At 35.5% G+C, this 16,140-nt stretch overlaps 1 protein-coding gene across 1 annotated transcript in view; it reads right to left on the bottom strand.

The window, feature by feature from the left end:
• Positions 1–16,140, bottom strand: part of LOC111053732 (dachshund homolog 1-like) — a 232,458-nt gene that overhangs the window by 79,056 nt on the left and 137,262 nt on the right. The window contains 3 exon segments of the mRNA XM_039428058.1: positions 1,893–2,105; positions 6,966–7,148; positions 7,695–7,771. Of these exon segments, the coding sequence (XP_039283992.1) occupies positions 1,893–2,105; positions 6,966–7,148; positions 7,695–7,771 (473 nt within the window).

Raw genomic sequence — 16,140 nt, 5'->3', positions numbered from 1 at the left:
GTGCACTCTCTTCAAGAAAGTGGTGTTCGCTGGACGAGAGAATTGAATGTCTCGTGGGGTGGAAGCGAACACTACGCGTGAACAGAACAGGGAAACGCGTTCTTTGTCACTTCGTGCTTTCAAATCATTAGGTACGTCAGAGAATTTTCCGTTCATCAGAACTCTCCATTCATTGAATTCACTCAATTACATATTTTTGAATTTTTAAAACACTACTTCAATAGAGCCTATGATTCAAAATAATAATTGGCAGAGGGACGTTGCAATTTCAGTAGTTAATCCATGATTATAACGAAAGAAGCTCCATTATTATGGCCTCACAAAAAATTTAAATTTCAAAAGAATGATACATATTGGATTCATTGCTATTGATTTCACCGATGAACAGGAAAGATCTCTGCTATGGGATTGATAAAATCACTTTTCAACAGGAATAAATCTACTTAGAATGAATCTGGTTAAATGAATAGAAGTGAATGGCAGTTTTTGCTAGCTTGACGTGGAAAAGTCTATTCAGTTGAATTCTCATTGCAGTTCTGAACCACGATAGAATCAACAATCAACTAAAACATGGATGTTGATCATATTATTTCTATAAATTAATTATGAGTTAATTTAGGAATTTTAATCGATGGCTAATTTAGCGTCGACGAGACAAGTCATCGGCTAATTGGAGTACGAAACCGTTCTTGTACTGATAAGTGTAATAATTATTTTCAAGCGAAGAAAAATATGGGAAAGTTTGAGCTGAGGAAGAAAGGAAATAGAGGAGAGCGAATAGGTTGTGTAATGGCCAGCACAGCGCATATGTACAAACAGTTCAATGACGATAATTGTTATTAATTTACATTTCCATTGAGCGTTTTGAATTTATTATTGAAGGCGTTGTTGGGTATGCAAATTCAGTTTCATCGTCCTCAACAGTTCTATACATTACGGTTTTAATTGAGCAGGCTAATTTGCTCAGTGGCCACCACGCTCTCTGGGCGTGACCTGCACTGCAATGTCTGATGCCTGAGCCTGATGCCTGCCTGCCAAACTCATCGACGACGGCTGCCTACTTAGGCCACTCCACTCCACCGCCTAGGTTGGTAATTTAACCTAGAAGCCAGTGTAAATAGGCTAAGAATGAAGGGTGATCTCATACTCCCCTCCCATGCCCTTTCACTTTCAAATGGAACGTCGTAAGTTATGTTCATTGCGTGCTAAAAATTATTATCAGATTGTTGTTCAGATATCGTGTAATTTTTCCGAAATAATCAGCTTCGCTTTTCGAGTGAAGCAAAATGTTGACATCCTAGTATCCAGATGTAGTATTAATAGAACCGATGTCTCAGGTTCAACTATAGAGTAAATAACCATACCATACACCGTTTAGAGACATACCTAGGAGAGATATAAAGATAATACAAGAATTATTTGTGTCTGTTCAACTCTTTAAAATACGAGTAAAAATAAGTAGTGGTATTTTAGAGCTTTGAATGGAATTTGAGAGGAATCAAAGATATGAGATACCATAATCTTCCGTAACTTCTATGATAGCTTTGATATACTTTTCCTTTTTACTCTGATGTCAACACATCCATACAGTTCATACAGAGCTTTATTTCTTGTAATTTGTTGTCAATTTTTATCTGTGTACTGTTTGATGTAACTGATTGGATTGGATTAGTAAGTGATCATTAGATACTTGTAGGATTTCACAATAATCCAGAGTTGAGTTTTCTTTCAAATGTGTTTCAATGAAGAGTTTAGGTACCACTGTGGGTAGCAGCTTGCTAACTTATTTAGGAAAGATTGTACCTCTGAATTATTTTTCTTGAGAGTACAAAATGAGAAATTCAATGTTAATTCTAAAGAAGGAGAAAAACTATTGTGAAGTTGTCTCCTACCTTTTTCGTAGTTGATCTGCCTCTCCTGCTGGCGTGCATTGTCGGCTGCCACCTTGAGGAGGCCTTGGATATTCCTGAGGAGGGTTTCTGTTGAGGAGATGCCTTGTGCGTCGGGAGGTGCGCCCAGTGTGGAGTAGTTGAGGGCGTGAGGGGAAACACTGCCACCGGCACTGCCTCCTCCCCCTCCCGTCTCTCCCACGTCGCTTAGGTCACCTGTTAAAACACAATCACAAATCTAATAATCATTCAAAACCATGGATATAACACATTGGATGTAGAGGAGGGTAATTCAGCGGTCAGACCTGGAGAATGTTTGATGATAGTAATTCAGATTGGATTAGTCATAATTGAATAGTTTCGAGGTTAAGTGGTTGTAGTAGAGAGGACTTAAAAATCCCAACTCTGCCAAATAGAGGATTTTTCATTTCATGTCAATGTTAATAGAGCTGGAGTAATTCTGATGGATGGAGACAGAAATGAGATTCTATCAATTATGAGGAACATTCAACCAGGAGAATTTCAACAACAGCAGATCTTGAAAGAATGCAGAATAGAAAATTTTATCACCCAATTTTTGATTGATGATAATAAGACATTTCCCGATTGAAATTACATCACGAACATGCCGATCGTCACGAACATTAATGAGAGATAAACAAAATTCTCAACAGTAAAATTGATAAATACAGTATTATTTGTTTATCAGCTTTAATGTTAAAGACCTCAATAAGAGGGGAAGGCTTCATAACATTTTATTGAAATCCTCCAAATGCAGTAGGGAAAATTGATTGTTGAAAATTGAATACGCTATGCATAACTCAGGTCAGTTGCTTGTTACGAAGTTAATTATAAAGTGAGTGAGCTAGTGGTTGGCCGCTCATTAGGTCAGCCAGGCGACGAGAAGGCTGCAGGTTGGCGAGGACCGAGGACCGAGGAGTCGAATAGAACCAGGGACCATGAACCTGATTCCCGCCAATCGAATTAACTTGTTTGTTGTTTAACAGCTCACCAGTCGAACAAATTCTTCTGTCTCCCCACAACTTGAAATCGTGCTCAACCGGCTCAATACAAGGAAGAAACGTTCAAAATATTCTCCCAATTTCGAATAATCATATTACTGGTATATTGCATAAAAGATTTCGAAACTGATTAACATTGTAAAATTGGATTTTAGTGTTCTTGATTTATTTGAAAATTGGAAATATTGAAATTTGTTAGAACTGAATTGTTACAAACTAGGCCATTTCGGGATATTGCAAGGAATAAAAAAAATATTTTTGATAAAATTTAAGGAAATTTATATTATTTATATTGACTTGTTTTCATATTGTACATAGGAACATCATACATTTCAGTATTATGAAATAATAATAGTTGAGCGTTTTGATAATAGAAATTAATGTAATAAGACTCTTATGAAACAACTTCATAATTTATCCCTGATTTTATATCCTTTACTTTACCTTTACCTTTTGATAATATATTCATCACTTTCTACTTGATTTCAAATAACGATAATTCTCTTGTGAGTTGGGTAGATCCTATTTGGTTGTCTCCTTTCCACTATTTATTTATTCATTTATTCTTTATTCATTTATACAATAAGTACATTATCAAAATGATAGGGAGAGGAAAAATAAATTAATATTATATATATTATTAATAATAATATATTATTCTACTGTTGGATTTAAATGACTTGGTACAATTTCAGGAATTCATGAACATATCACCCATACAGAAAAGGAGAACTGAATGTTATGTTATATTATTTAGTGAGATTGGCGAGTGAATAAAAAATCAATGACTTGGATTCTCAGCTACATAACATGACGTGCATTATCCAAACAAGAAAAGTGGTTTGACAAGTTCACGCGGATTATCCACACCGGAGTGGACAAAACGCTACCATCTGCTCTGCTAACTCTACTCAACACATCTTCTTATTCTCAGGTATTTTTCATTCAAAATCACAACTATAGACAATATAAATAATACTGTTTGCATAACACATTAGCATGAATCGTATGAATGAGCTATTCATCAATCATTCCTGTCCTATTTTTCAAGTCACATTCAGTGAGTATAGAATGTCACATTACATCAAATTTCGAGTTTCAGTCGAATGATTGGTGATTCTTTAATTCTCAATATTATTTAAACTATACACATCATAATACAATATTATACAAAAATATACTCAAAATATTTAGAATTATTGACTGATGATTTAAGCTATGATTAGATAATTGGAGAATTATCGAATCATCAGTAATTTGGCTGAAACTAAAAATTTGATATTATGTGTAAATTGTATAACAATGTAATCGAAGAGGTGTTTTTAATTTTAATTGTTAATATTAAAACATTATTACAAATTATTGTAGGTATACAACTGGGCCTACAACTTCCTCAGTGAAAGATTTAACCTATTCATAGATTCATAGAGTCTGATTATTCTTTTTGCAAAGTATGACATGAATTGAAATTCTGCAACTGAGGAAATATATATATTCCTACTTGGAAATTTGTTTCTCTGTGAACATACTATCATAGAGAAACAATAGCTTTAGTAGATATCCCATGGTATAGGGCGTTTATGTCGCAACTTTTACTGTTATCTCAAGCCTATAGTCCATGTACTTCTTTCCCAAAAAGGTGTGTGACGCTGGTAGTCTCTCATATTGTGCAGTTCATACACTCTCACCCGGCCGAAACAATAAAAATCTACAATAATCGATAGTAATGGACTTGAGATAACAGTAAAAGTTGCGACATAAACTCCCTATACCATGGGATATCTACTCAAGCTATTGTTTCTCTATGATACTATCTATTTATCTGTTCTAACATGATGCTAAACTTGATTCTTTCTCTTCAGGACCAACACAAACATACATGAATTGACCATCGGAACGGAATGTTCTGAATTCCTAATTTGTAATCTGGTTTCAAGATTACACCAATGACTTCCTCTGCGCAAACGTATAATTACAACTTCAAGTTGGGAGAATGCAATTCACAATCGCAAAAGCTCAGCCTTGTTGCACACATCGTAATAACGGTTCAGTGCCATTGTAAAAAGAATTAGATTTCAGAGCGATAGTGACAGAAAACATGAGATAACTTTTGCATGAAAATGAACTTTTACATTTGAATTCTAATTAAAATGCATACTGTTATTCAATACAGTTATTCTTGTTCTATCTATAATGATAGACACTTGGCATTAAGTTGTCCAATTTACTGCGAATAACTAGCGCGTACCAGGTACCTCACATGTACTGCTTATTACATGCAAATTTTAACACAGTTTGGACATAAGCTACATGATTTCTTCAACCATCGATCATCTTCTAGAAGTAAACATTTATCAATTTTATGAGTACGGTACTTATGATGCATTGAATTAGTAAAAACAATCATATTTGATTGATGCTCCTCAAGAAAATGTCAAGATATTCCAATCTAAAGTGATGGAATACTGGATAGTGAGGTTTGAAATTCGATGAAGCAAAAGCACTTGAACTGTTTTTATACTGTATCGATTCAATTATTATTGTTTAGCCATTTCTCTACAAATATTAATCGCTTCTTATCCCATTCATCTTTTCTATTTGATAACCCGGTAAAATTCACCAAATACGATTGACTTGCTACTCAAAAAACTTCAAAAATAATCATATTATAGGTTAAGAAAACTTATACTTGAGATTGTTTTGTTTTATGGTTATGGATTAAATACAGATACTAATAATAATGAATAAAATATTGAATATTACTTCGCTTTACTAGGCCTATCAATATTGGTAAACGGACTGACAAATAGAAATTAAGTGAAGAAGGGAATTAAGCGAATGCTTTCATTGTAATTGAAGATTGTTCAGTACAAATGGAATCGAACCAAGATGCTCCCGCTATATTGTTGAACCTACTACTATGATAAGCTCAGTTTATCTTGATTTTAACAATGGTGCCAATCTAATTTGAGGAGCTGTCTGGTGATATCAAGAGACTGTTGAGTTGTCAGTTGGCGTGTTGAGTGTCTTCTAAATGACATTGTCTGTGGACACGAACCGCGGTTGTGGACTGTGGGAACCTGAGACAGCGGTAGCAGTTGGGCGCCCGTCCACCCAGCGGGGGTGCCAGGGGGGAGCCACTGCTCCACTGCTCTACGATCCCCCCCAACCAATAATCCACCACTTTTCTCATTGTTCCAATTCTCTCAAACAGCATCCAAATGTGAATTATCTATTCGAACACGTAATATCCGTCGTTGACAAGATTTACTGTACGACTAAACGATAATGGAGGCAATGAACGTAGTAGGTACAGTATTAAACAGTGGGTAGCGTTTGTGCTAACACAATGCAATTGACTCTGCTGATGTAACCTGTATTGTACCAACGTTACGGGAATTATCAGTCATATCAGTCATTGTTGTGGCTAGGGATTTTTACAGAATGGGGAAAAATAACGGAATTGATCAATGGTTTGTGAAAAATTATTTGAAATAGTGAATAGTTAGTGAATTTGTGACTCAGTTACCGAATTCAATCAATCAATTACTTTTCCCAACACAAAACAAGAGCACACAAAAAATCTGAATGGAAAAAATACAATTATAGTAAACATTTCTAATAAGAATACAAATTTAAAATGAGAATACAAAAATAAGCTGGGGAATACAAAAATTGGTGGGGTGAAAAAGAAAGAAAAGAAAGAAAGGAGGAAAAATATCAAGTCAAATATGTTTTCCCATGTAATAGGCTGGTAGAAGGTGAGGAAAAAAGGGTGAAGAGGAGTGAAGAAGAGAAGAATTGGAGAGGAAGAAAGGATAATAGAAAGAGAGAGAGAAAAAAATATATAAGCAATATATTATGCGAGTCCACTTTGAAAAAATGTAGCTAAAGAACTGGTATTGCGTTCAAAAGTCTGAGAAGAAATATTATAAGAGAAATTAGAAACACATCACCAATAACAGTATAGTACTAAAAAGGTACTGAAAAGTATCAATACTTGAAGCGAAATTTCTTATATCAATTAATTGAAATGTATGATTGATTGATTTACCTTGGTCCTTGTCATCGTCATCATCGACGTCACTAAGGTTGTCTTCATCGTCGTCATCATCGTCGTGAGTGGCCGCTTCGCCCGCCTCACTGCCCGAGTGGACGCCATCTTGGTCACCGCCTCCCCCGCCTCCACCACCGCTTTTGCTCAGGTTCAGCACTGGACTCTGACCGTTCGATGAACCTGCACAAATAACACGGCATACCCTATGTTACACAAAAAACCCAAAGATCAACTCAACTATTCTGACTGAAATTTGTCAAAATATTGTACAAAATCGTCCGGAAATAGATTTTTCCATAATTGAAAAAGGAAGTTGTTTTGAAAATTTTAATTAATGGAACTAGAAATAGAAATATGAAACCAGAGATATTTTTCAAAAAGAATAAAAAACTGCAAATAATGTTCTGGAAGCAGTTTTATCCTTCCCAACTCTAAGTGATATTCAAAGTACATATTTTTTAATAATTATTATCTTCACAAAATTGGATAACAAGGTACCAATGAAATCTCTCAATAGTTGTAGAAATATTTCTTGAAATAAATTCAATTCATTTCTTGTTGGAGAAAAAAATAAAAGAATATGAGCGAAGTACTGGTTGAAAAACTTCAACTATTCAGTAATGGAAAAAACATTGACCATCACTTACAGCGAAATAATTAAATAAAAATGCATTGTGTGAAATATTATAATAAACAGAGACTGATATAAATAATAATGAATCTTACCGTTGTGTGAACTGAGATCTCGAACTTTGTGGTCCAGCGCAAGTGCTCGCTCGGCCTCTCCCCTCTCTTCCCGTAGCCTGTAACCAAATTCAAATAACATTATAGCTCTTATCCAAAAAATGAATGATTAATTATCTATTATTATTGATGGAAGAGATTCACGCTCTTTTCAGATTCTATAAATAATGGATTATCGCCATAGAGGCAAATTGGAGGTTGGACACCATAGAGGTTGGTATTATATTATTATAATTCAGTCGTTTACATTATTTAATTTGAAAAACTTTCAAACAAACATCACATTGAAAATTGTACATTTTGTATTCGATTGGGAAATGTGTATCACTTGATCGCTGATTGCGTCATGAATCAAACACATTGGACAAAACCGAGATATGGATGATGAAAGCTCTCTTGCTAGCTACCTTCTGACGCATCAAATCAACGAGTGCTCCACTTTCAAATAAAAATTTTATTTTTTCAAATTTTTCTTTGTATAGTGGGAAACAGACGGTTGTCTAGTGCCTAGCTATTGGGTTTTTTATGACTATCTACCGAGTTAATGCAATAAACAGGACGATTGTTTGCTGTGGAACACCTGCTGTACGATAATTGACCAAGTTAAAAGCAATTCAAGGGCTAAGTAAACATCAAATGTCAAGTCCCACAGAAAGCTGTCAGATATAAAATTCCGTCAATATTTTTCAAACTCGAGTAACAGTTATTTATGAAACAGGAAAACGTATGAGCTAGATTTTAATAATCTACAAATTGTGACATGATGTCTAGTTGATGTTTCATAGTGTTGAAAAGCAATCGTAAACTTTTCCAATTTAAAATAGGCTACTATCAGAATTACAAGTTCTTCTTCCATATTACATGATAGGTTATATAAGGCTGAACATAAACATCGTAAGAATATATTGTAAAATGTCGTAACTTTACATTTTCGAAGTTTAAATAGAGCTCAAGTGAGTGAAAATAAATTATAAGGATGAGTAAAGTTTTGGGAAATCAGATGACAAAGATCATAAGTAATTGAAGTTCAATGTAATATAAATTTATTCTAAAATAATAATTATCAGGATTCATTATCAAATCAACGATCAATCACAATAAATTATACGATCATCGATACCTGTGTTGAAGCTGCTTTAGCTGCAGGTAATCAACTAGAAAACGGAAATTGAGCTCTCTATCAAGAGTTTCATACGTTCGTGAACCGAGACTTGTACAATAAATCGAGAAACTTAGTCGTTCATCTTTCATGTGGCGACAAGAAACAATTTAATAACAAGAGATCTTGGTAGAAAAAAATACTATTCAGAATAGAGTGCAGTAATTCGGTGGCGTGTTTCACTCAGTCACATAAGCCTGGCATTCTAATCCCTCAAGGGGATGTGATGGGACGGGAGGAAGGGAGAGTAGCGCGAATTTCGCGGTTGGATTTCATCGCGCGGGGGTTGTAAGTTGTACTTACTATATAATTTATTAACACATTTTCCGAATAACGGGGACCCGAACTTTCTACAGATGCTACTTCTTCTTTTCGGCGGCGTCCTTCCTCTTCTGCATGCCAAGATGAAGACGGTATCGCACATAAATTCAAAAAGCCATTAGAGTTGGGAATGATTCCTCCCGGTCGCTTCTTAGGCTACACTCGTTTATCGTATTACAAGGCCAGCTCAGCTAAAAGCATTTCCTCATTAGTTGAGGGAGGCGGATGGGTGAGAGGGGTGGCAACATCTTCATTTTCCAGAGAACAACGGTGAGGGTTTGCCGATGGTTTTTCTCGTCTAATTCGACTTTCTCCTCTGCAATACGATGACTTTTACGCTATATTTGTTTTTAACTGTCCATGGCCGGCCTATGCAAATGGAATACTGTGGAGCCACCAAGGGGAAGCAGCTACCAAATCACCAGAACTTCCCTTTTAAAAACATTATTATAATTTCCTATTTCCATTCACCTAACGGCATGGAAATATGCATGTAGGCGCTGGCAGCACCTTAAGGGTGGCAAATGTGAGTGCACCGAAAGATTCATGCTTTTGACTTTTTAATAAGTAAATACTACAACGGACTTGTAAGTGGTCCCTCAACGAGGCGAAGCGCAGATGTACATTACATTCGCTTCCTTAAACTTGGCAACATCCCGTGGTTTATTATTCTATGTACGAATGGATATTACTTCAATTTCCGTTCTGCATATAGGCCGTGGCTTTCTGACCGGACAGAATAATAATTAGAAAGCTACTAAGGTTGATTTCTAACCAAGAGTGAGCTAAATTTTCAGTAAAACATTTATTAATTTTATAGTAATATTATGATTATATTGTTCAATAGATTCACTCCAACTTACATCTTCATAATAATTTCGGAAACAGTTTTTCAAAAAATCTTTCAGATTTCAATTATAGATCTCTATCCAAGCTTCCTTTATTTCTCATAAAAAATAATGCAATTTACTCAACAGGAGTAAAATAATTCAGATTATTAAAGAGTTCTTGTCAAATAAATATAGCCTAGCCATAATAACATTGATAATTTCATACTAATGACTCCTACAAGAAAGTAAAGATATGAAAGTTGAATCTTGTGGAATAGCTTCGAGAATATTTATACATCATGGAAGGTTTTTAAAAGAGTAGAATGTATCATAGTCGAAAACTGGAAGTAAGTCCAAAAGTGATCACTTGAAAATTATTTTATGAGGGACAATGGATTATTATATTGATCGATATAACCAAGAAAGGGAGGAGAAACAAGAGCCTGGTGAGGAGTAGAAGTCGAAGACGCACAGTTGCCAAGTTTGGACTTCACAAAACATGAATATCAGTTGTGGCGTTGAATGTTGAAAATCACTGGCCTAATGTCCCGAAGGGATTCATCAGGAGACTGAAAATGAATCACCAGAAAGACGACTAAATCTAATCTGCTAGCAGTTTGCGGAGGGAACAGTGAACGGATTTTGATGGGGCGGGTGCTCCCGTTTGCAGAGTAAGGGCTAATAGGGTAAGACAATAACCGACTTGGTCTAATTGATCTTGGCATCGAAGATATTCGCTCACTCTTGCTGCTTCTTGTTTATTAATTAACAAGTTCCTGGTCCAAGACTTGCACCCCCACCCCGCAACATCCACCAAGTTCTCATTTAGCTGTGGACTCCCCAAAGTCCCCACTGACTACTGAGCCTGGATTACTACTTACTGCGACTTCGGACCGACAAATCTTGCCAGCACCGAACAATGTTGATATTCGCTTCCCAACTAAATCCACCGCAGTGATTGACCAAGTTTGATGCCAATACCAAATTCATTGCTCCAACATCAATCAGTTCTCCTATCAAATACCGGTAGTGGTCTATTCGAATCAACTGTTGTATCTTTCTTTTCAACTCGAGAGATATTTTACAACTTGAATTTCCTCTAATTTTCTCGATGTTGAAAATATATTCTCCACAAGTTCTAGTATAAGTGGGAACTTGTGAGAATTGTTTTCTTAAAGCTAGCATGTATAAATTTCTCCTTTCTCAACTTTTGATCCAGCTGAACATTATCCTCTTTATGAAAGATACGACTTCCCAGTCCAAGTAACAATATGAATTGATTTAACAAGGGATTAAGAGAAATATTTTACATGATACATAATCAGTATTCCCAGAAATTGTAATAATGCATCTCCAAACCAATATCATGTGAAATAAGTTTCTCTGAGAATCTGTTTCATTGTGATGAACATAATTATGGAAAAGCAAGTCCTATGGAATATACTTAGTTCATAAAATCATAGAATAACCAATCTTTATACCAATAACATATGAAAAATCTCTATAAACAACTACAATATCGTTCACCAATGATAGTAGGTTGAGCTCTGCAATCTCAATAAAACTTTAAAAATGAATTTGATGTGATTGGAGATTTCTAGAAATTTGAAAGCTATTGTAAGAGTACAGATTCATCAGCAAAGCCCAAGGTTCAGAAGCAGCGGAACCAAGATTGATCAGAGTTTGAGACAGATATTATGTAGTTGTCAACCTCAGTGATCCTCTTCGACTCGTATACATAACTGCAAACTCTGAGTAAACTTTGTTAATTCGCATCATGTTTGCTATTTGAGCGGCAACGTTCCTTTGTACGGTGGGGAGTGGGGAGATGGAACACGAGAACATGGTTTCGATTCCTCTCCATTATTCCGCGGGGAGTCCGCCCCATCGCTCAAACATCGCAACGCCTTATCACTGGCAAACTCCTTGCTTCAGACTTACTTCGAGTAGCTGTCATTACTCATGAGGTTTGTAATACAAAACAACACAACGTAAACGTAATCTCTCTCTTCCTCGCACATTATTACCCTTTCCTCATGAGCACCGTCCTCCTCCATTATTAGAAATTATTTCGAATTGATAACAAGTGAAATTTCACTTCTCACCCCTTTTGCAATCTCGTTCACATTACTTCCATCGCTAGTAGAAACCTCACACGATCCGAGTCTTCACTTTACTACCAATTACCCACTGATTAATGAAAACAAATTGAAAGGCTCCACTTCGATTCACTCTAATTAATTTCAGGGTGGATTGGAAGGAGAACGCTCGGATAAGACTCAACGTGATAGTTAAACCGGCAACATCTTTTCAATATTGTCATGAATCTTCATCTTCTTACCACCAAAAACTAATAAACGCCGCCTCATACGAGATGATTAATATTATAGCCTACACATTATTATCTATTGATATTGATCGTCTTGCTCTTTGAACTGAAATTCAAAAGAATAATGCAACACAAAATAACATTAGAACTATAGTGTACTATATAATTACTGTATAAAACTGAAATTTCATATAAATCGTTATTTGAACTGAACTGCAAAGACACCTGTATTCGAAATTTTATGGAGATCCACCCTCATCCTGATGTCTTCAGTTAATTTATCACTTGAGACATCTTTTGAAGAACACAATCTCATTTCTCGTATCAAATTGGCAGTTTGACTTTTCAATTGAACTTCTCCAAAAAATTAATCATTATTCCCAATTTCACTGTTTTTATTCTTCCTTATTTGGAGTTTTCTGTAAACATTAACTGAAGTTTGAATTTTATTTTTCCGAATAAACTTACAGATCTACTCATCTTTTCTGGCTCTTGAGAAAAAGCATATAATGAACAAAACATGAATCAATTAGAGTAGAATAATTCACTTTTTACCATTTCATAAAATTATTTCACTTTTTACCATATCATAATTATTATAATATGAACACATCCCGTTTATCAATGAAGTTGTATAGAAGATTTGTGGAAATATGAATGACTTTAGGAAAGTGTAGCTCTACAGATCTCCGCATTTCAAGATTACGGCTACATCTGTCTTTATTTCATCGACTAAAAATGTCAACAGGAAATTAAATCCTTCAGTTTTCTTCCGAAGATTATGTTAGCACCTTGGGTCAATTCCCAAGAAACGATGTTAATCGAGAACTCAGCATCATCGAATTATATGTTGAGATCTCCTAAAGGAAATGAAATGAATTTTGCCAACTACTAAACAGTAGGTTTTTACGGCCCGGTTTCCTTTACTGCTTCTTCCTCCGAGCGATGAGTTATGAGTTATCGAGCATTTCATTCAGAAATACTTCCTTTTTCATTCTAATCCTGACGAGAACGACAAAAATTCCTCCGGTCATTTGTGAAATCATCTCTTCCTCTCATCGCAGATCTCATCAACTTCATAAATATATTATGCATTCATGTCCACGTTTTACTAATTCGGCAAATAACACACCACCGACATAAATATGTGAGATTACAAAAAACTCAATCCATACAATCAGGTTTCATCACAGTTTTCCAAATCTCATTCTTATTCCGCTTTATCATTCTCATTCTACATCACCAAGTTGAAACCTAAAAATATACTATTCTATTAAGATAGGTTGAGAAGAGAATCTCATTTCATATTATGAGTTCTATTAGTGCCTGGAATTTGGAAATCCATTATTTTCAATTTTTGGCAGTTTTTGAGACACGCTTCAAAGGAGCCACATAAAGCTCCTCTATTTTTAATATTTTCTGTTATTTCACAATCCTTCCTCACAGGAAAAATTGCAGAGCTACCCAAAAAATAACATTTTTTTCATTATAGCTTCTGTACTTGTGAAATAATTTATCAAAACTCAGCCAATATAACTTTCGACCAGGCTCCGAATCTATTATTCTTTAATCATTGCGAATTTTGATAAAGTGTAGTATAGAATTTTAAAATTTAGTTTGACAAAACTTTAATTCTTCTATTAACACATTCCACAAATCTTGAATTAAATTTTTAACAAGTATACCATTCTCTCATTTTGTTTATTATCACTTATCACACATTGAGGTGTCATTATTGCGTACGATAGCATAGAATGAATCCAGGACTGAAAATGAATATTTCAATGCTAAAACTTGTTTGTTGTTCTGAGGTTGAATCAGAGAGGCGAGCTTGTTACAAAGCTACAACGCCCAATAATCATATGCCAGTAAAGGGATTATATCAACTATTTTGTATACATAAGAGACTAAACCGACGATAGTTGGTGTTGAGGCGTGTGGTGCTGCGCAGGCCTGCAACTAGGAGTATGCGCGGATGAGATATCTTAATCGCAGTTTAGGGCGATTTGTGCCCTCTCCGCTGATCGCAGAAGGATTACTGCTGACAATATCCATGTATGGTGGTCTGCTGTAACACTGTTAATGTATGGGCTGTTTGTAGCGTTGCGTTTGTTATTGTATGCAAATATAGATAGTGGCCAATACCTATACAACAGCGACATCGAATGGAGCACTGGAGGTGAGATGTTAGTGATAGATAATTGAGCGAGACTAGTGATGTTGTGCTGGAGAGAGATAGTTGATAAGTTCATGCTTCACTGGTCATTGTTTATTTTGTTAGAAGAGTGAGATATAAAGAAACACTGAATGATTCTCTCTCTTCTCTACAGATGGGTATAATAGTGCTTATTATCCTTGACTGGAAACGTGGATATCAACTGAAATTGACAGAGGCCTCCATATTGGTTATCGTATTATCATTTCAATAAACCTTGCCTATTTAAACAGATAGGAACGTAAACCGCTATCGAGCCACAGTAAATACGTATAGAGCTGAAATCCAATTCTGATAACGTGAATCAAAACATACCCCAATTAACTAGTGTTTTCTCAAACTATTGAATAATATAGCTACCCAAACATGATAACAACGTTGTGCAATTCAAATATTCTGAATGCATGTTTTTCTTGCATTCATGACAATCTCCACAACTTGTGACAATAATTCAGCTTACTAATTGATTTAATTAATTAATATCGTTGGTTATTCCACAAAATATCAGATTTCGTGGAAAGCCGGGAAAACCATATCCATCGTTTACTATGAAAATTGTATGTGGGAAAATGCATACTGTTTATTGATAGTACTCGGAGGACGTTTATGTCAGCCACCCTACTTTTTAATTACTGCGAAATCGAAACTTGAAACTACCTACTCCTCTCATAGACAATATTACGATGAACTATGAATGCTTCAAGTTCTAGATCTACAAATAATAATATTCAGTCATGTCATTGATTGTAAATACGAGTAACTAAAGGGAAATCACTTATCAGGAATCAGTGGTTTTTCATTCATCTCTGAAAAATTCATGTCAAGAAAAAATTATACATCATACTATTTAAAACAGATTTCGGCTAATATAAGTCTACTGAATGCAATAACTGATAGCTAGAGTACTATACTGTAGAGCATCATGCACATTTACTTACACAAGGACAACAATGTCCAACAATGAAAGTGAAATCTGAAAGCAATCAATTGCTTCCTCAAGTTGAGCTGATACATTGTATAGTACTAAGATTAAAACAAAGAAGAGAAAGCGAAAGTTCAGAATTCCGCGGAGAGGAAAACTGAAAGAGGGACAAACGTGGGACAAGCTCTCATTCCCCTTGAGCTTTTCCTCACCCTTATAAAATCTGAAACTCATCCCCTTGATTTCTTAGCGCTTTGTGAGTGCTCATATCGTTGTCAGTTGGTGGAGGAGGTGGGGGATGGACCAATCTCCTGTGCGATACGTTTGCTGATCCATGGACACAAAGCTACTTCCCCCTCCACCTCAAACTAATACCTCATAAAGAAACCACCGGCCTATATATAACAAAATCCCTCGAAATTACAAAGAAAGCTATAAATTTCAATGAATGAAAGGAGAGACAGACCGCAACGCTCCCGAGCTTCTTCTTCGGATAACTTACAATGCATACATTCAAACTTTCCGAAATTTCCAACCTTACCAACATTGGCGTGCTTCGTCCCTTCTGGAACCTGCGTTTTGTAATCACTTCCATCTCTCATCGCGATATCATGTAGAGAATAGAACTTTGATAATATCGAACATACCGAAA

This window comes from Nilaparvata lugens, chromosome 5 (genome assembly GCF_014356525.2).
Source record: "Nilaparvata lugens isolate BPH chromosome 5, ASM1435652v1, whole genome shotgun sequence".
Taxonomy (NCBI): Eukaryota; Metazoa; Arthropoda; class Insecta; order Hemiptera; family Delphacidae; genus Nilaparvata; species Nilaparvata lugens.
This window is presented reverse-complemented; position numbering and strand designations above follow the sequence as displayed.